At 36.5% G+C, this 19,931-nt stretch overlaps 1 protein-coding gene across 7 annotated transcripts in view; it reads left to right on the forward strand.

Annotated features, from left to right (window-relative positions):
* Window positions 1–9,170, forward strand: part of SP4 (Sp4 transcription factor) — a 112,766-nt gene extending 103,596 nt beyond the window's left edge. For 3 of the 7 annotated variants that reach the window (XM_057504574.1, XM_036877334.2, XM_036877328.2), the window contains one exon: window positions 1,127–4,540. In XM_057504574.1, coding sequence (XP_057360557.1) covers window positions 1,127–1,387 — 261 coding nt within the window. In that variant the 3' untranslated portion in view covers window positions 1,388–4,540. Of the gene's footprint in view, window positions 1–1,126; window positions 4,541–8,920 lie in introns of those variants that run through there. The other 4 variants (XR_008998509.1, XR_005023110.2, XM_057504578.1 and 1 more) reach the window with 3 other exon arrangements.
* The last annotated feature ends 10,761 nt before the right edge of the window (window positions 9,171–19,931 follow it).

Genomic DNA, 19,931 nt, shown 5'->3' on the forward strand with positions numbered 1-19,931 from the left:
AAAATGCAAGTCATTTTACCTTAAAGCATAACTGCCTATGTCTGAGAATTTTATCTAAACCATTTATTTATCCTTTCATTTAATTTTTCAAGACTGAAAAAGAAAAAATTTCAATGAGATGCTGCAGATGAAATTTTCAAAAAAAGAAAGGGCAAAATATCTGACACGGACAAATTTCAATTCATAGATTTTTCTATTGGTAAGTCAAGAACAGGGATGAGTAAAGAAGCCAGCTGAACTGAATTTTCTTATTACCTAAGTTCTATCAGACTGGTAAAACATTATTTCATTGTCTTAAGGAACAATATTAGAGGGAAGGATTAAAGGTAATAGTTGATACATTATGGACATCATGATATACCAAATAACCAAATATTTATGTGCCCCTATACCAAATAACCAAATATTTATGTGCCCCATCCATTATATACAAAAATGAACTGGCTTTTTTAGCTAACATTTAGTTCACTTTTATTCCAAAACACAGAAACAGTTAGTTTCAGTAGAACTATCTTGCTATCTTAAAAAGAGAGAATACTTATGGATCACTCTGTATACCAGAACCTAACAGCCTTATTTTATGAGACCTAAACACTTTATTAAATTTGAAATGTGGTATTTGACTCTCATTTTTGCCTTGTGAGGAAACAGAACACACTGTTTAAATATTAACTGATTTTACTTGAAACAGTTCTAAGATAAATATTTCATGCCTTTAGGCATTATAACCAAAATCCAGACAGTGGTTTTTAAGGAAGAGTGGAGATGAGCCTTGAAAGTTATTATGTATTGTTATACCTGCAAGAAATTTTTGAGATCACCTGTTAGAAACACTCTTATATCATAGATAGGGAAACTGAAGCCCAGAGTGATTTTACTTTCCCCCGCTTTTATTTCCAGTTCTAACAAAAGTAGGGCTTTTTAATTTAGCTTTTGCATTCCCAGTCATATGCTCTTTCTCCTCTACTACACTGCTTGTTGATAGCATTTAAAAATAACACAAGGATTATGCAACTAATCAAAAATTAAACAGAAGTATGGTATGACCAGAAGAGAGGTTACTTAAAATTAAAATTTCATTTAAATAAAAAGTGCATGACTTCATTTACTTTTTTTTTTTGCTTAGGTGAAAAGAGATTTGAATGCCCGGAATGTTCTAAAAGGTTTATGCGAAGTGATCATCTCTCCAAACATGTCAAAACGCACCAGAATAAGAAAGGTGGTGGGACAGCTCTTGCCATTGTTACCTCGGGAGAACTGGACTCATCTGTTACAGAGGTGCTCGGCTCCCCAAGAATTGTCACAGTTGCAGCCATTTCTCAAGATTCGAATCCAGCAACTCCCAATGTTTCAACCAACATGGAAGAATTCTGAAAGCTATTCATAACAGAGACCTCTAGTGCTGCACTTAAGTTTACACACCTTTGAAAATCTGGAAATGGGCTGGTCAAGTGGATTACAGAGTAGGAAAACATGTTTTCATTCTTGGCTTCTTTAAGTATTCCAAGATTTTGGGTCAACGTGTGAAGTGTTGAATTTTTAAAAATACAAAAAAAGAAAAGCAAACTAATATACTGGAAACAGATAGAAAAGTATTTCCTCCATACTATAAGTTGTAGATTTGGGAATATGTCACACAATCTATAAACTGAATTTTCCCCTCAACATCATGTGTTAAAATGCTTAAAAACACAGACCTCAGTAGTTCGCAGGCTGGACCTTAATTGGACTTGTTTTCTTTGAAAGTATTTTGTTACAAATTCAGTCAGTAATAATTTATGTGGATTTTTTTTTTTCCTATAGCACAGAAAACAGACAAGTGATAATAGGGATATACTTTATTTCTTTAGCTTGAATTATAAAAAATTAACTGAAAAGAGTTTTGGCCGTCTTTTCTAAATGTTAGGAAATCTTCAACAGTTGAATTAGGTTAAGTTCCAAAAAAGTAATCTGAGAGGCATCTCAGATCTTTATTACCACTACATTATAGTAGTGTGTATGCAGACAATCAGTGAAGGCCAATTACCTTCTCCATATGGAGAGACAAAAGGAACTTGAACTAAACCTTAGGTTAAATTTTAGATTGAAACCTTAGGAAAATACTGGGGGAAGAAATGGTTAAAACAAAATCCATAATAGCTTCAGAAACTAAAGTCAGGCAACTTAACATGTAAGATTTTGAAGTTAGGATTGATTATATTCCTAACCCTAGGGTGAACCACCAAATTCATCTTAAATATTTATATTAGAAATATTTGCATAGAGTATAAATCATTCTGTAGTTTCATATTTTGTAAATATGAGTTATGTTGACAATGAGCAAAATTCTTTATGCTTTGACTTGGTAGCCAAAGAAAGAATTATAACACTTTTTTTTAAGACCAACAGAAAATTATCTTTCAACTACTTTATGATTTTCATTTTACTCTCTATTAAAAATAAGCCAATTGCATTTTATTTCTAGTATTGTGATAAAAGGCTAATTAAGGATTTATAACAGAAATGTCTTCTTTTTATGTCACTGAGTTTTCCCTAAACAGACAGCCTAACAAATATATAACAGATGTGATATTATGAAGCAAAAATTATTTTTTAAAATCAGTATAATTTTCCATCAAGTAAGTAAAGAAAAAAAATTCTATTTCATTGTTTATGCAAGGATCTTATAGGAAAGATGGCCAAAAGTTTCATATGAAAAGAATTTGGATCATACCAATAGCTTAAATTAGTAAGATATTTCATATTTTAAAAATGTATTTATACAGAATCGTAATGAAATTGAAATTGGCCATTTGAAAACTAAAGTTTATAATTCCTTGGTTTATTAACGTTATTGATTTGGGGACTGTTTAAATATAGGTACATGTTTTCTTGTGCATTCTCTCTTATTTCAAGAAAAGTACTACTTATGTGAATTCTCTTCCAAAATTGTGATGTTTCTTATATTTTTAATGAAGGAGAAATACTGTAATGCTCACTGTTTACACTATGTACACTTTAGGCCAGCCCTTTGTAGCGTTATATAAAACTGAAGGTCTTTTGTGCTTTCAGTTTGTATAAAAAAGCTTTGAGATTAAAGGAAAAAATTTTTACACTGTGGTTTAAATTTCAAGTTTCTTAAAGCTTTTGTAGACTTGTAACAAAGTCTTTAAATTTTAGTTGGATTTTGTAAATTGTTTTGTATATTTTATTTAATGTACTCTTAACAACTGATGTACCTGGCTTTAAAACATCAGAATCAGTTCGTTGTTTTGTTTGGTACAGAAGAGCCTTTGGTAGTGTTAATTTTAATTTTATTATATAGGAGCTGAAACATCAAATATATATTTTATCTATCATTATGCTACACAATCAGTGCTATAAATTTTTTTATGCAAAGAAACTTGCCTAATGTTTGAATCATGTTTCCTCAGAGTGACACTTTTTTTGTTGTTAGTACCAAGTATGAGCTCTCTGCACCATTATTCTGTGAACCAGTTTTAATGCATACCTATATATGATCATCAGAAGTGGAAATTATTTTTTAATCAACAATGAGGCCTATTATAAATTTAACAAACTGAATCTGGATAGCTTTATAGCATATAAAATATATTAATTTGTGTTAGCAGGTGCACATTTCACCACTGAAATTGGAAATATTTTGACAGTCTGTTCTGCATACCATTCTGAATCCACTTTTCTGTCTTATAAGAATCGTAAATTTCAGTGTCCTTTATTTGACTCAGTGGGATATAGCTGTTATAAGTAATAGGGCACAGATGTGCAGTAGAGTCTTATTTAATGGCATTTCACTGTTCATTCCCTTTGCCGCCGTTATAAAAATTTTCTTTATTGTAATTATCAGTGCAAAGCTATGTATTTATCATGGTAGAACTCCAGTGTTAGAATAGTTTTTTCTTACAGTATACTTTCTTTGGTTAGGTTTGTGTATGTGTTGCTGATTACATTAGAACTTGATGTTAAGTCATTATTTATCACACTCATGAGAGCAGTAATAAAAGTATGTAATCTAGGAGAAAAAGTTAATTTGTCTAACTTAGATAAGCATGGTGTTTAGGTCCTATTTTTCAATTTTATAACTGTTTTATTGCAACAATATTTGTATTTAAGTCTTCATTTTAATGCCTTGTGGTGTTTTTTTATGCATGTCACTAAGTTGTCATCCCACATAAATTGATGTGCAGCATAGGGTATTAAATCAACATAATGATTTTAAAACAGAAATAGTTGATGGTAAAATGTAAATGTTTTGCAAAAATTCCTTATAAAAAGTTTTGTAGTAACATTTCACTTGTAAATTTTTTTGTAAAAAAAAAAAAATGGAAAAAAAAAGATGAATCCAGAAAAAACCTGTCTCCCGTATCCTAGAATTTAGACAATTATTCTGCCAGCAAAGCCTCTGGGGCTGTAATTGACATTTTTACAGTGCTGATTTGTATAAAATTTGTTTTTTGTGGATTTGGAAATAAAATCATGTTCAAGTTGTTGCCTGCAATAACAATTGCAAGTAACCGATTAAAAATTCCCTTGAGTTTAACATGCTTCTTCATTTAATTATGTATACTATAAAGCAGCAATAAATTGTTTGAACTATCAACCTTTTTATCACAGTGAACACTGGATAGTAAGTGTTTTTCCCTAGAAAACATATCAGCAACTCTTCGTAATACCTGATATTAAGATCTGGTCACCATTTCTGTGAACATACTGCCAAAGAACACCAATTCAAATTTCATGTTAATTTGTAGCCATTGCTGTAGACATTTATGGAAATTAAAACGATGTAGTTAGGAAATTGTAGGAACAGCTAAAAATGAAAACATAATTAAGGTATTATTTAAACTCACAGAAACATTTAGAATTGTTGCCACATAGATGCCACAAAGCCCATAAGCCAAAGCTGTTGTCTTTTCCTCCTGGTAGACCCCTGCAAATTCTGTGAAGAATTATACTGACATAATGAGTACGTGATTGTAACAACTTCAGTCATCAGATTTCCAAGTCCAAGCCAGCTTAGAGAGAGCAAAGTGAGGGCTGGGTATGTTAGGCAGCAGGGGAAGCATAGTGGCTCACTGGTGGAAGACTCCAAGAGTTTGTATTTAAATCTAGTTATCAGGGGTTATATACACTATGTGGGTGGACTGCCTTGTACTGGAAAGCCTAAAGGTAAAGATGTGTTTTTGTTAGAATTTAGTGTAATAATACATGTTTATAATGATGATTGTGAATCAAGATACAGTTAAATTTATGCTGTTCTGACAAGACCAGTAAGGAATACGTTTTTCAAAAGATGGGTATATCAAAGCTGAAGATGTATATTTCATTTACCTGAGAAAGTCACATTTGGAAGTATCAGGATGATGCTGTGTAATAGGGATAATGGAGTCAGAAAATTAAAAATTCATTGTATTTTTTTTTGTTTTTAAGTGGTAGTACCAGTTTGGTTTTTGGACATCTAGGAACTTCACATAATCATGAAGAATGAATGGAAGAAAATACCATAAAAGTAATTTTTATTTTATTTTATCATAGATTGTTGACATAAAACCTTTGGTGTAATGTTAGGGAAGTTGAAGCACTCTAAGAGCAATACTGTAATATATGTGGTATGCAATACTGTTCATGGCAACTCCCAGAATTCAGGAAAAACAGATAATATAGCTTGTTATTTAAAGGTTCAGATGCTTACTTAAAGGGGTGCAGAGACTTAAGGTATGTGCAAGAAATGTGAAACAACTTTGTGCATCAGTACATCTGAGTCATCTATTTACTGCCCAAGCAATAATTGTGGGCAGCAAAATTACAAATCAACTTTAATTGTGTAGCAGGATTTTTAAGACATATATTTCCATTCCTTTAAGATTTGCTAATTAACATAGGCTTTAGACTGTATTCCTCTTAGTAGCAGGTGGCAGTGAAGTAATCTATTTTTGGATACCTGAGAGTAATCTCAAGTGGAAATAGTAATAGGTATGGAGGGAGGGAAGGAAAAAAGGAAGATAGATTTTGTAGACCTTTGTTTTTGTCTAAGGTCATAGTTTGGCAATGCTAGGGTAATTTCTGCTGGAAAAAAAAATGTATAGGGTTACTAGATTTCAGAATTTTAATTATACTCCCAAGTTTTCATGTATAAAAGGGGGGAAAAAATCAACATGCTGTTTTGTAATACCTTGGCCCAGAAAAGGAATTTATATGTGCTTGTACATATATACATATAGCAACTCTTTACAATAAAATTTGAATTAGTGATACATGAATTAGACCATACTGACAAAATCCATTATCTTTAAACAGAAAAGGTATTTTCATGAGAAATCATGTATCACTATTCTGCCCATTTAAGTAGATACCCAAGTCTTAAGTACATCATACATTCCCTAGTGAAGTCAACCAGAAAAATGGGGTGACAAGCACAATTTCCACATGGGTTTATAGTATTTGAAATGTTCCATAAAATCAAAATATTTCACCATAATAAAAAATTTTCAAGGGAACAATGTGTGTTCCCCCACCTACAATTTATAATTTCTTTGCATAACTGTACCTTTGTTTAAAGTTACTCTTACCTATATTTTTATAAAACTGAATCCTAAATACATTTATATAGATAATATATATGTGTAACATTGTAGATACATAACATTTGGATTGGGTTAAGAGGTCAAACTTCAAAATATTTTTAAAGCTGCTGAAAAGAAAACCACGAGAAATTAGAGATAAGCCTTAATGTAGACACATGGCCTAAAAATAAGTTCTGTATAAACATTTGTACCAGTAGTTTCCATAAAACTGCATTTTAATATACTTCTCTTTTTCTGGACATTAATTTTCTACAGGACGTAATGATAACAATGACTAATAGGCTTGTATTTTGTCTCCACTCGTTGAACAAATACTGAGTGTCCACTTTGTGCCAGGCACTTATCTAGTATATATGAAATGAACCAAAGCTTACAGGGCAAAAGTACTCCCCGTGTTTTCATTTCCCTGCCAAATTGCAGTCACAAAAAGACAATGTGCAATTTAATGTCCCAAGGTTTTCTTATCCTAGACAAATTTTCTGTCAGAACTTGGTTTTGAAAAGAGTAATATGTTGCTGTACATTTGAGTTCTGAACTACTTTCACTTAGGTTTTCAGGTTCTCTGGAAATGTGATAGGATACAAAGAAATTGTTCAAACTGGCTTAATGCCCTGCCAGGTTCAGAAGCACCTCTGGCTAGCTCCAGCTCTTTACCTGCAGCTGCCTTGTCAGTTTAACTGTTACCTTGGCTTCAGATCCTCTTCTTAACTCTGATTTGCCCCTTGCATTCCAAAGCTCACCTTTGGAGATGCTTTTTCCAATCAGTTCATACATTTTTGAGCACCTGTTGTGTGCCAGGTCCAGGCGAAAGGGATGCAGTTCCTCTTCTCTACATTCTTCCTGCTTTCTTGCATCCTTACCTCAGCTAGATTTCTAGAGCACCTGCAGATCCTCTTGTCCCACTCCAAGGGATGGGAGTGCGTTAAGCCAGCATCTATAGAAAGGAGCCAAGGTTCAGATCTTGTTGGGCCAAATTAAGATGAACAAGTTTCAAGTCAGAGTTCAAAAGCCAAGAGGTCTGACCCTGGGAGAAAAGATAAGACGGAAGCAAATTACAGGGAAGAGGAAATTAAACTTGAGCAGTTGTCTCTGATGCCCATTCGTCTTTGAATCATGCCTTTCTAAATGGTTGGCTTGGCTTAAATTGTGTTATTTATTATCCTGCTATGAAATATGGTTTAATAAATATTTTATTGATGGTAGTATTATTTTTGAGATGTAGAAGCCATAATAAAGTTATATTTTCTGCTAGTAAAGTTGTTCCTAGCTTGTATAATTTTATGCTGGAATTAAATAGATCAGTAATTCATGGTGCTTTGCAAAGGGCATCGTGGCTTCCAAGTGTTTGGTAATTCCAACAAGTTTGAAAACCATTGTTGAGGAAAATAATTTAAAGGCAAACAGTAAGCTAACTGAAAAAAGTTTCCAACTCAGTTCAGGAATATTGTAAATGGTTACAACGTAACTTTTATATCTTGAAGCGTTCTTTATGTTAGCATATTCTTTATCAAGTTCATTTATGTATATATGCAATGTGTGTGTGTGTTTGGTGAAGCATTACATATATTTCTAATTGCAGTTCATAAGTCAATCAAATTTATGTGTTACTACGCTTTTGTATTGTAGTTACTTCCTCCCACTTTCTATAATTATGTGGACAGAAAGATAACTTAGAAAATTAAGCCCTGTTCTGATGATAATATATAACCTTATTTTAATTCTCATTTTTTTGGAGTAAATCATGACTCAAACAGGGTTTGGGGTCCTATGGAAAGATCCTCAGTTCTCTTGTTTTCTTGTTTATGTTTCAAAATACTAGTGATACCAACTTTCTAGTTAAGTATGCTCACCAATTCTATAAGTAACTGGGAATACTTTTATTCTTGTGTCAAATTATAAATGTAGAGTTTGACATAAAAAAGGGAATGCATAAAAGGGCAAACCTACCAAATAATTTTATTAATTGATCATTTTGCAGATATAAGATGTAGAACATACTGTTTTGTATTTTTAGATGAAGTGCTACCTTGTTTAAAAAATATTTTTAAAATAGTATCTTTTAAATATTATCCTTATTTGAATCCAGGTTCTTGACAAATTCTTTGAAGAATTAATACTATGAGAAAAGAGGTGGTAATAACCAGAGGATGTATTCAAATTTTAAAAATACTTTTTCTTCAGTTTATACATTTTCCTCTAATGGAAATATTGATCAGATTTATGTCTCTTCCTAAGAAAAATATGTCTTTTAACTTTGGCATTATTCAGAATATCCCCAAAATAATTATGATCTTTAAAAACACGAAATAACTCTACCTCTTTAATTTTTTTTGTAGTTGAGGTATTACTTGGTCTAAAATACCTCCAGTCTGTGAATCCAGAGGACACTGCTGTATTCTCAAGACTCTACAACACCCAAAGGAGATTTAGATATTAAGCTGAGTTACTCTATTCCAAGTTCAGTTTATTCCCCTTAAGCAAAATAATATAAAAGTAATTACAGTTCTCATTATCATGGATACAGGGGTTTCAGTCAAAATATTTTAAATAGACACTGCACAGCATCCATCAATCAGAAGGGATGTGACACAGAATGGAGGACTTGTCCAGAGCCTCTCTTTCCCTCTACCCCCACACCCCATACCCCGCCACATCCTCATAGCACCCCACTGGTACCAGGCATTACTCTTTTAGTTGCTGGATCCTGGGGTGGTAAGGGGATCAGGAACCAGAAAAGCTGTTTACCTCTTGGTATAGTATTACCTCAATATTTTAATAACCAGTTGGCTATATTCATGTCCCAGCTGAATGTGAATGAACCCCAGACATGTGAGCTTACACTCCACACTTTCAGTGTATGGATAGAAAAATTCCCCAAACAACCCTTTAATTGCTGAGAAATTTTATGAAAAACCTGAGCAGTTTCATAAACATTTTATTAAGACAGAGGAAAATGCAAGTGGGAAAGTCATTTCACTTAAAGATAGTTAGGCCTGATTGAAAAAATTCCTGAAAATTTTGTGTAAGATAGAGCTGCAGCAGATGATGTCTTCAGCAATTTTAAAAGGTGAATTAGAGGAAGGAGGATTAACTATTACAGCTGGTTTGTTATGTCAGCCATGGTGATTGCTTCCTAAATTTTATCTTCTGTGATTTTTAAAAGCCTACAAGCTATTTACTGAAATCTAAGACATGATTGGTTATTTTATATATATATAAATTTATATATCACTTCAAAAACCCTTCCAATTACTATAACAGAATGCTTTAGTATCTCTTTAAAGTTTTAACACGAAACAGCTCTATTAGACTTTTAAAACAGATATTCTCTCATATATCACTCCTGTATTACATTAAAAATATACATGAAACAGTTTTTTCATATTCATGTTTTTGCTCAAGACTGGTAGTTTAAAAAATATGTCCATAAATTGTTTGATACTCTTTTTAATAGGTGAAGCTTAATTCTCCTCCCCTTCGGTGTGGATTGGCCTTAGTGACTTGCTTCTCATGAGTAGAATAAAGTGAATGTGACAGTCAGGGTGCATCTGCATCTTCAGAGACTAGGATATAAAGTCACCATGACTTCTTTCTTAGTTGTTCTCTTTAATACTGTAGGGTAAGCCAGCTGCCATGTTGTAAGCAACACTATGGAGAGGCTCACCTGATAAGGAGACACACATGGAGAGGCCCACCTGATAAGGAACTAAGACCTCTGGACAATTGCCACCTAAGGGAGCTTGAAGTGGATCTTCCAGCCCAGTCATCTGCACTGCAACCTCATCTGAAGCCTTCAGATGACTGCAGACCCAGACATCATCTGGACTACAACCTCAGGAGAAAGTCTGAGCGAGGGCGCCCCCACTCAGTCTCTCCCAGTCTTGACCAACAGGAGCTGTGTGAGCCTACAAATGTTCGTTGTTTAAGCTGCTACCTTTTGGGAGTTGTTACATAGCAATGGATAATATATCAGCAATCATCAGTTTTCAACCAGTATCATATTAAGTGCCATTAAGAGTATTAATGATGCAGCATTTCTTAAAAGAATACTCCACGATTATCTTCAGGACTTTCCTCTATGCTAATAATATCCCATTCTGCAAGTTTTGTTGCAGCTATATGGGCAATAATAATGTCAATAGACATGCCTCTCTGCAGTTCACAAATGCAAGGCCCACCCCAACTTCCAAGATGTTAAAATGTGAAAAAATGTGCATCACAGAATTGATGAAATACACTTTAGGCAATGTTTATTATTTCCCTTCTACTTCCATTAATCCCCTTTGTTCTCGAAGGACTTGATCTTGCCAGTTGCTGTTATGTTGACCATTTCAGGGACAGAACTACTAAGGTTCCCAGGGGATTACTGTATTTGCATCCTCTGTTTACATGGGGAGTGAAGGGCTTCGGTAGCTATAGGACGACAACTGTTGGTGTGAACTGAAACAATGCTTTATTAACTCAAACATTTTCCAGCCCAAGCAACCCATGCTGGGTATCACAAAGAGGAAGGAGTACCCTCATTGTAAGGGGATGGAATTGCTGGGGAAGGGGAGTGGTGGTGGTGGGGGTTCTTCTTGGTACTGGTAGAATTGGGTCATTAAAGAAGGCATGCTAATTTTTGGAGACTTGGGAATATTCTAGTCATATGTGTTCGTCTATATCCTGGAACAATTCACTACCAGCACATTAGGAATACAAACATATATTTGGGGAGAAAAGCAGGAATGCAAATTTTTACTGGTTTAGAAAGAAGTTTTAGAGGTGTGGCAGATGGTACATCAGCCATGTAAATTTAAAAGAAAAAGGGAGATTTCCCTGACCTAAGCACACTGCTCTCCTCTTTAAATCTCTTTCTGCTGAATAAGATACCACACGTGACAGGGCTTTGTGAACTGCTGAGCACTAGACAATTGTAAGGCTTAATGACATGTTTGTGTGCTGCCTCCAGCGCTGGGAGGGATCACTGATCCTCACTGAATTCCCACCTGTGCCCAACTCTGAGCACTTTCTCTGGGCTTTCTCCTCATTTCTCGTTTCTAGGAAAGGCTTAACAAATGAATAGAAATAATAATGTTTAATTCAATTTAGGAGATAGTAAGAAGTAATTGTGCTTATACTCTCTACAACTGAACTCCCTTTCATAGTCTTCTGATGAATTTATTTAATCTCTAAATTTTATTCTTGCTCTGGAACTAATAGTCTTAAAATAAACCTTTTTCATCGTTCCTATCACCTACAACTTAGTCTTTTTGTACAGATTCCCCCACCCCCACCCTTCCTTCAGAGGCTATAACTTTATCCTAACTAAAATTTCTTGAGTAACAGAAGTTTTTTCCTGGCTGGCCATTTCTTTTTTTTTAACAGCTTATTTCATTTAACAAATATTTAAACAATAGGTTTATGGTAAAACAATAGGTTATGTTAGAGGGTTTATGGTAAATGCAAAAAATAAAAAATAAATGACACAGTCCCTGATAATGCCTGTCTTCAAAGGGCTTAGTTACTAACAAGGCAAAACAAGAAAGCTGCACAAATAACTATACTGCAAAGTAGAGTGGGTTATTCTGGTACAGGAAGAGATTACACCAAGGATTGGGTGAAGAATTCCTCTCCTGAGTCTTACGTTTATTGTTTGCTAGCTAGTTAGCATGCTTTTGTTGGTCATTTCCAGTATCCCTCAGTATGTTTTCCTTAAATATTATGAAATGCTTTCCCGAAAATCCATCAGTTTTCTACTACATTGCCCCCTTTAACTCTTAAATTCATATTTATACTCTGCAAAGGTGCTTTAAGATTTTTTTATTTTCATTTTTTAAATCAAAACCAACAGTGATAAGAAAATATAACCTTACTATTGTTTTATATCTGCTTTGAATGGTCTTGACCTTCTAAGTTGACTTTTGAGCCTATGATTTGCATTTTTCTTTTTACTGGCCTATCACCCTTCTCTGCCCCCACCCTTGACCATGTCACATATCTGATGACCTGAACAGCAGCTCCCTATTCATCTTGTCCTTCATCCACTTGTTTCTGTGTCTTGATATCTGTGAAAATCCAAATTTTGTAATTCATCAAATCCCACAGGTTTTCAGTTTTACTGTATTTTTCTGTTTCTCCTTCCAAAATCTTAAGTTGGCCTCAGTCAGGGTCTTCTCCAAGAACAAAGTTCCTTTAATATTTAGCCACACTTAAAAAAAAAAGTCTCTGTAATTCATGGGAGTGTTACTGTAAAGTGATATTTCCCATGATGTAATAATATGTGTTAGTGGCAGCTAAGAAAAAACACCTCCAATACCTCTCTTGGTTAACTACCAAGTGGACACTTTTTTTCCTTTTTCCTCACCAAGAGAACACAGATTTTGCTTAGGTCCTCCTAGTGGCCATATCCTTCAGAAGAGGCTGGACATGGATCTCAATTAGTTAAGCATTTGTTTGTTTTTGTGAGCCTCGTAATTTTTTTGAAAGCCAAACATCTTGTGTAGGACAGTGGAGACTGAGATAAATAGTATTTATACCTGGAAATGGAAATGCCTTTCCTTCTGCTAACTCTCGTGGGGAGGGAAGTTACTGAGTCCACCTCGTTGAGAATTGCCCTGGGCTTGGGATTCACTGTTGCTGTGGTTATCCTTAGGGCACCCCAAGCTTCAAATTCCTATAACATCAGTTTGTGTTTAGGGTGGGGCTGGTTTGCAAGAGAATATTTTTCCGTGTCTGCTCCACCCTTAGTTTTAGGTCTTTCCATTGTGCCAGGCATGAGCGAGTTTTTCTCTATGCCCCTGCCCATCTTCCCAGAGACACTGGTGCTTATTCAATGCTTGTTAGCCTGCATGGTGAGAGGAGAGGGGGTCTCTGGGCAAATATCGTTGCCCTTCCACTAGTAGGTAAAGGCTTTTGTCTATAGGAATATTAGGCATATTTCATCAAGGTCCATACCATTAAATAAATACACCTAAAAACTCTTTGCAGGAAACCCTTCTCCGCCTTGGCCTTACGGTAAAAGACAAAATCCTCTTAAGAAAACCTCTAAAAAGGGTGCTGCTGTTTGAATGAGAGGATCTATGAGCAACACCCTTAACGTTTTTAGAGGGCCTTTGGTTTGATTGAGGCATACCTTTCATCTTTCTGTCAATAGGTCTTAACGAACTATTTTCAAGTCATACCTTCAGATTCATCTTTAGTCATGTATTTCTGGTAGTGTGTTGGATTTGATTTTGCCGTTTCTTAATTTCAGCATTGTATGCCACCTGGAAAGGCTTCTAATTTTCAAAACCAACTAGTCCTGACTTGATTTTATTTAATAGTCTTACCTTTAGCCTGTCTCCAGCCTTTTACATTTCACTATAGGTGGGAAGAAGAAACCAAGCAGCACCTTCTATAGTTTGCCAGGAAATTTCCTCAGCTGAATCACCCAGGTCATTAGGTATATTCTCTACTTTTTATATTCCTGCCGCTGATCAGTGATGGTGCTGCTGAACAGTTTGCTGCTGTCATGACGAGAATCCCCCCGTCCTTCAGTTTCCAATAAGATTCCCCTCACTCCCCTTAGGATTCCCATAGGAAATCCTATCCAGTTTGTATGGGTCAGTAATTTCGGAGCAACTTAGTTGGCTGGTTCTTCTTCAGGGTCATTGTGTGATTTTACAGTTAGGATGTTGGCTGGGACTAGTGTCATCTGAAGGTTTGGGGCTGTAAGATTTGCTTCCAAGATGGGTCACTCACATGGCTGCTAGAAGGAGGGCATCTCCATAGCCTACTCAAGGGTCCTCACATAAGGCCTGTTAAATTACCCCAGTGTGAGTTTTGACCCTGGAGAGAGAAGAAGGAAGCTGTTGTGTCCTTTATGACCTAGTCACTCTTTGTCGCTTCTGGATATTCTATTCATTAGAAGAGTCACTACATCCAGCCTTACCCTCAAGGAGAAGGGAATTGGGCTCTATCTTCTGGAGGGAAGGAGTGTCAATGAATTTATTTATTTATTTATTTATTTATTTAGAGTCAAAAGAGAGTATTTTCCATTTTTTAAAAATTGAGATGTAATTAACATATAACGTGTAAACGTAAGGTGTACAACATGTTGATTTGATGCATTTATATGTTGCAATGTGATTTTCTTCTGGAGGGAAAGAGTGTTAAAAACTACCACAGGACAGGGAAGAAGGGTCCCTTCCCCAGGCCTGAACTACGGTGGAGGTTCTGTCAGGACTGTCTCCAAACTTTCTTAGTGAGAACCTTGTCATGTCTGTGGAAAAGAGCTTGTGAGTGAGTACAAATCCTCCTTTGTAAATAGACCACACTATTGATAGCAATTTGTTTAAAATTTTAACTAAATGTTTCTTTCCAGTGTCTAGTGGTATCTTCTCTAGTTAATCAAGTGTTCATGTCCTGTATTTTCAGAGGCTTCAGAGTAATTCATGGCCCTACAATCTCAGGTCTCTAATGTGTTGAAATAAACCTGTGATTTCACAGATTCCTCGCAATTTTTGTTACTGTTGGAATAAGCAAAGCTCTTCTCAAGTTTTTATAACATAAGCAGAAGTTGGAAGCACGATGCTTCCACTACACATTCAGAGTCAGACATATATTTGAAGTATTCAGACATATATTTGAAGTATCGTGCTTCATATTCAAATATATTTGAAGTATTCCAAGTTGTTGCAGCTTTTATGCTTACTGAAGCTCAAATTTAAGGTGGAAGCTTCCTCAAATTGGCTCCTGAAAGTTTTGACACACTGTCATGAGTATTTGATCTCTTCTCTGCTTTCTGCTTTTGTAAATTGTTTCAAGCCCAACATGTACTTTTTCTCCTCCACCGTTGGAATCAGCCACTTCTCAAAGTCTCTTTGTTTATTTAATTGGGGAATGGTATTTAGAGATCAATAGCTAAGACCAGGGATGCTCATTGCAAAGGTTACTTCTTATTTCAAACTCTTCAATGAGCAAAGCTAAGTAAGGAATATTTTATTAAAGACAAAATGTATCATGAGTTTATTATATTAAAATTTTAATTTCAAAATCAAGTCTCAGTGGTTTTTACTTAACCTCATCTTATCTTTATTAACCTTATGCCCAAACTCCTGGTTCCCAGTAACGCCAGTGTAAGCATTCATTTGCTTTTGTAGTAGATGCTGCCCAGATCTTCCCCTTCAGGAACAAGGTACTCCTTCCCCCATCTGCTGGAAATGTTGCCTGCTGATGCCTCACACAGAGTCCAGTCCCGGGTATTGCCTTCAGCCAAAGGATACTGCCTTGGTCAAGGCTATCCCTCCTCCCCTATGTAGCATGGGGCTACAAAGATGTGGTTCTCTTGACTCAGTTTGGGACATCTCTAAAGGACCATGGTAGGTTAAGAGCTCCCAGTGAGATCAACCAAGACTTCTCTTGCAACTGCCTGACATCTGACAAGCCAGCTTTTCCCTTTGCCCAGTCCTGCTTCCTTCAGTCCCTTACAGATATTTTTTTATCTTCATAGAGACAGCCTTGTGTATAGACTGAGAGTGCTTTCTTACCAATGACATGCATGCAAATCTCACAAGAGCCTCAGTCTATTCAGCAAAGAATCTAACCTATAATAGCTTTCTTTTCCCAATACATAGTCAGTGCTACAATAATACCACTAACATTATTGCAAACAATGTAATCACTGAAAACAATTTAAAATTACTTGCTTATATTATTTTTATTTTTTTTGTGCAGTTCTTTTTCTGTTTAGGTTATATCTCTTGAGGGATATACTGTCTAATTGCTATTTTAAAGTCACTTGAAATAGTTCCTCTCTGTATGGTTATGCCAGTAACTCAATATACGGGTAAGTTCATTCGGTTCATTTGCTTCTTATTTTTAGAGGTATTTTTAAAGTTTTAAATTTATTTTTTAATTGTGTAAAATATTTACATAATTCCTATGTCAACTATAGAAAATGATGTATAAACAGAGGGATCGGAAGATGGCGGCGTGAGTAGAGCAGCGGAAATCTCCTCCCAAAACCACATATATCTGTGAAAATATAACAAAGACAACCCTTCCTAGAATAAAGACCAGAGGACACAGGACAATATCCAGACCACATCCACACCTGAGAGAACCCAGCGCCTCGCGAAGGGGGTAAGATACAAGCCCCGGCCCTGCAGGAGCTGAGCGCCCATCCCCTCAACTCCCGGTGGGAGAAGAATAGGCAGAGCGGGAGGGAGATGGAGCCCAGGACTGCAGAACACCCATCCCCAGCCATCCGGGCGAGAGTGCAGACAGAGCGCGTGCACAGGGGGCCCTGGATACTAGGGAATCAGGGCAGCAAGAACAGTGAGCAGGCACCGGAGGCCTGGCGCCGGAGGACACCAGAAAAGCGAGTGATCATTTTTTTTTTTTTTTTTTTGCTGTTTTGTTTTGGTGAGTGCTTTTTGGAAGTCTTAAAGGGATAGGGACCCCAATACTAGGGAAACAGGGCAGCAAGACCGGTGAGCAGATGCCTGAGGCTGGCGCCAGAGAATAAAGAAAAATGAGCAGCCATCTTTTTTTTTTTTTTTTCGTGGTCGTTTTGTTTTGGCGGGTGCTTTGTGGAAGTCTTAAAGGGACAGGGCGGGACACTTAATCAAGAAGTAGGGAATCCGGGGATCTCTGGGCACCCTAAACCCTGGGCTGCAGGGAGCAGAGAGGCCCCTTACGGAGATAAATAGCCTCCCAGCCGCTCCCGCTCCAACGCGACTCCACCACTTTGGAGTAGCTGCCCGAGCCAGGCCACGCCCACAGCAACAGCGGACATTAACTCCATAGCAGCCGGGCAGGAAGCAGAAACCCTGTCTGCGCGCAGCTGCGCAGCACAAGCCACTAGAGGTCGCTGTTCTCCCAGGAGAGGAGGGCCACAAACCAAAAAGAAAGGAAGTTCTTCCAGCCGTCACTCGTCCCAGCTCTGCAAACTATTCCTATCACCATGAAAAGGCAAAGCTACAGGCAGACAAAGATCACAGAGACAACACCAGAGAAGGAGACAGACCTAACCAGTCTTCCTGATAAAGAATTCAAAATAAGAATCATAAACATGCTGACAGAGATGCAGACAAATACGCAAGAGAAATGGGATGAAGTCTGGAGGGAGATCACAGATGCCAGAAAGGAGATTACAGAAATGAAACAAACTCTGGAAGGGTTTATAAGCAGAATGGATAGGATGCAAGAGGCCATTGATGGAATTGAAACCAGAGAACAGGAACGCATAGAAGCTGACATAGACAGAGATAAAAGGATCTCCAGGAATGAAACAATATTAAGAGAACTGTGTGACCAATCCAAAAGGAACAATATCCGTATTATAGGGGTCCCAGAAGAAGAAGAGAGAGGAAAAGAGATGCAAAGTATCTTAGAAGAAATAATTGCTGAAAACTTCCCCAAACTGGGGGAGGAAATAATCGAACAGACCACAGAAATACACAGAACCCCCAACAGAAAGGATCCAAGGAGGACAACACAAAGACACATAATAATTAAAATGGCAAAGATCAAGGACAAGGAAAGAGTTTTAAAGGCAGCTAGAGAGAAAAAGGTCACCTGTAAAGGAAAACCCATCAGGCTAACATCAGCCTTCTTGACAGAAACCCTACAGGCCAGAAGAGAATGGCATGATATATTTAATACAATGAAACAGAAGGGCCTTGAACCAAGGATACTGTATCCAGCATGACTATCATTGAAATATGATGGTGGGATTAAACAATTCCCAGACAAACAAAAGCTGAGGGAATTTGCTTCCCACAAACCACCTCTACAGAACATCTTACAGGACTGCTCTAGATGGGAGCACTCCTAGAAAGAGCACAGCACAAAACACCCAACATATGAAGAATCGAGGAGGAGGAATAAGAAGGGAGAGAAGAAAAGAAACTCCAGACAGTGTATATAACAGCTCAATAAGTGAGCTAAGTTAGGCAGTAAGATACTAAAGAGGCTAACCTTGAACCTTTGGTAACCACGAATTTAAAGCCTGCAATGGCAATAAGTACATATCTTTCAATAGTCACCCTAAATGTTAATGGGCTGAATGCACCAATCAAAAGACACAGAGTAATATAATGGATAAAAAAGCAAGACCCATCTATATGCTGCTTACAAGAAACTCACCTCAAACCCAAAGACATGTACAGACTAAAAGCCAAGGGATGGAAAAACATATTTCAGGCAAACAACAGCGAGAAGAAAGCAGGGGTTGCAGTACTAATATCAGACAAAATAGACTTCAAAACAAAGAAAGTAACAAGAGATAAAGAAGGACACTACATAATGATAAAGGGCTCAGTCCAACAAGAGGATATAACCATTCTAAATACATATGCACCCAACACAGGAGCCACAGCATATGTGAAACAAATACTAACAGAACTAAAGGGGGAAATAGACTGCAATGCATTCATTCTCGGAGACTTCAACACACCACTCACGCCAAAGGATAGATCCACCAGGCAGAAAATAAGTAAGGACATGGAAGCACTGAACAACACAGTAGAGCAGATGGACCTAATAGACATCTACAGAACTCTACATCCAAAAGCAACAGGATCTACATTCTTCTCAAGTGCACATGGAACATTCTCCAGAGAGAATAGACCACATACTAGGCCTCAGAAAATTCCAAAAGATTGAAATCCTACCAACCAACTTTTCAGACCACAAAGGCATAAAACTAGAAATAAACTGTACAAAGAAAGCAAAGAGGCTCACAAACACATGGAGGCTTAACAACACACTCCTAAATAATCAATGGATCAATGACCAAATAAAAATGGAGATCCAGCAATATATGGAAACAAATGACAACAACAACACTAAGCCCCAACTTCTGTGGGACACAGCAAAAGCAGTCTTAAGAGGAAAGTATATAGCAATCCAAGCATATTTAAAAAAGGAAGAACAAACCCAAATGAATGGTCTAATGTCACAATTATCGAAATTGGAAAAAGAAGAACAGATGAGGACTAAGGTCAGCAGAAGGAGGGACATAATAAAGATCAGAGAAGAAATAAATAAAATGAAGAAGAATAAAACAATAGCAAAAATCAAACCAAGAGCTGGTTCTTCGAGAAAATAAACAAAATAGATAAGCCTCTAGCCAGGCTTATTAAGAAGAAAAGAGAGTCAACACAGATCAACAGTATCAGAAACGAGAAAGGAAAAATCACGACGGACCCCACAGAAATACAAAGAATTATTAGAGAATACTATGAAAATCTATATGCTAACAAGCTGGGAAACCTAGGAGAAATGGACAACTTCCTAGAAAAATACAACCTTCCAAGACTGACCCAGAAAGAAACAGAAAATCTAAACAGACCAATTACCAGCAACGAAATTGAAGCGGTA

The sequence above is a fragment of the Manis pentadactyla genome, chromosome 7 (genome assembly GCF_030020395.1).
Source record: "Manis pentadactyla isolate mManPen7 chromosome 7, mManPen7.hap1, whole genome shotgun sequence".
Classification (NCBI taxonomy): domain Eukaryota; kingdom Metazoa; phylum Chordata; class Mammalia; order Pholidota; family Manidae; genus Manis; species Manis pentadactyla.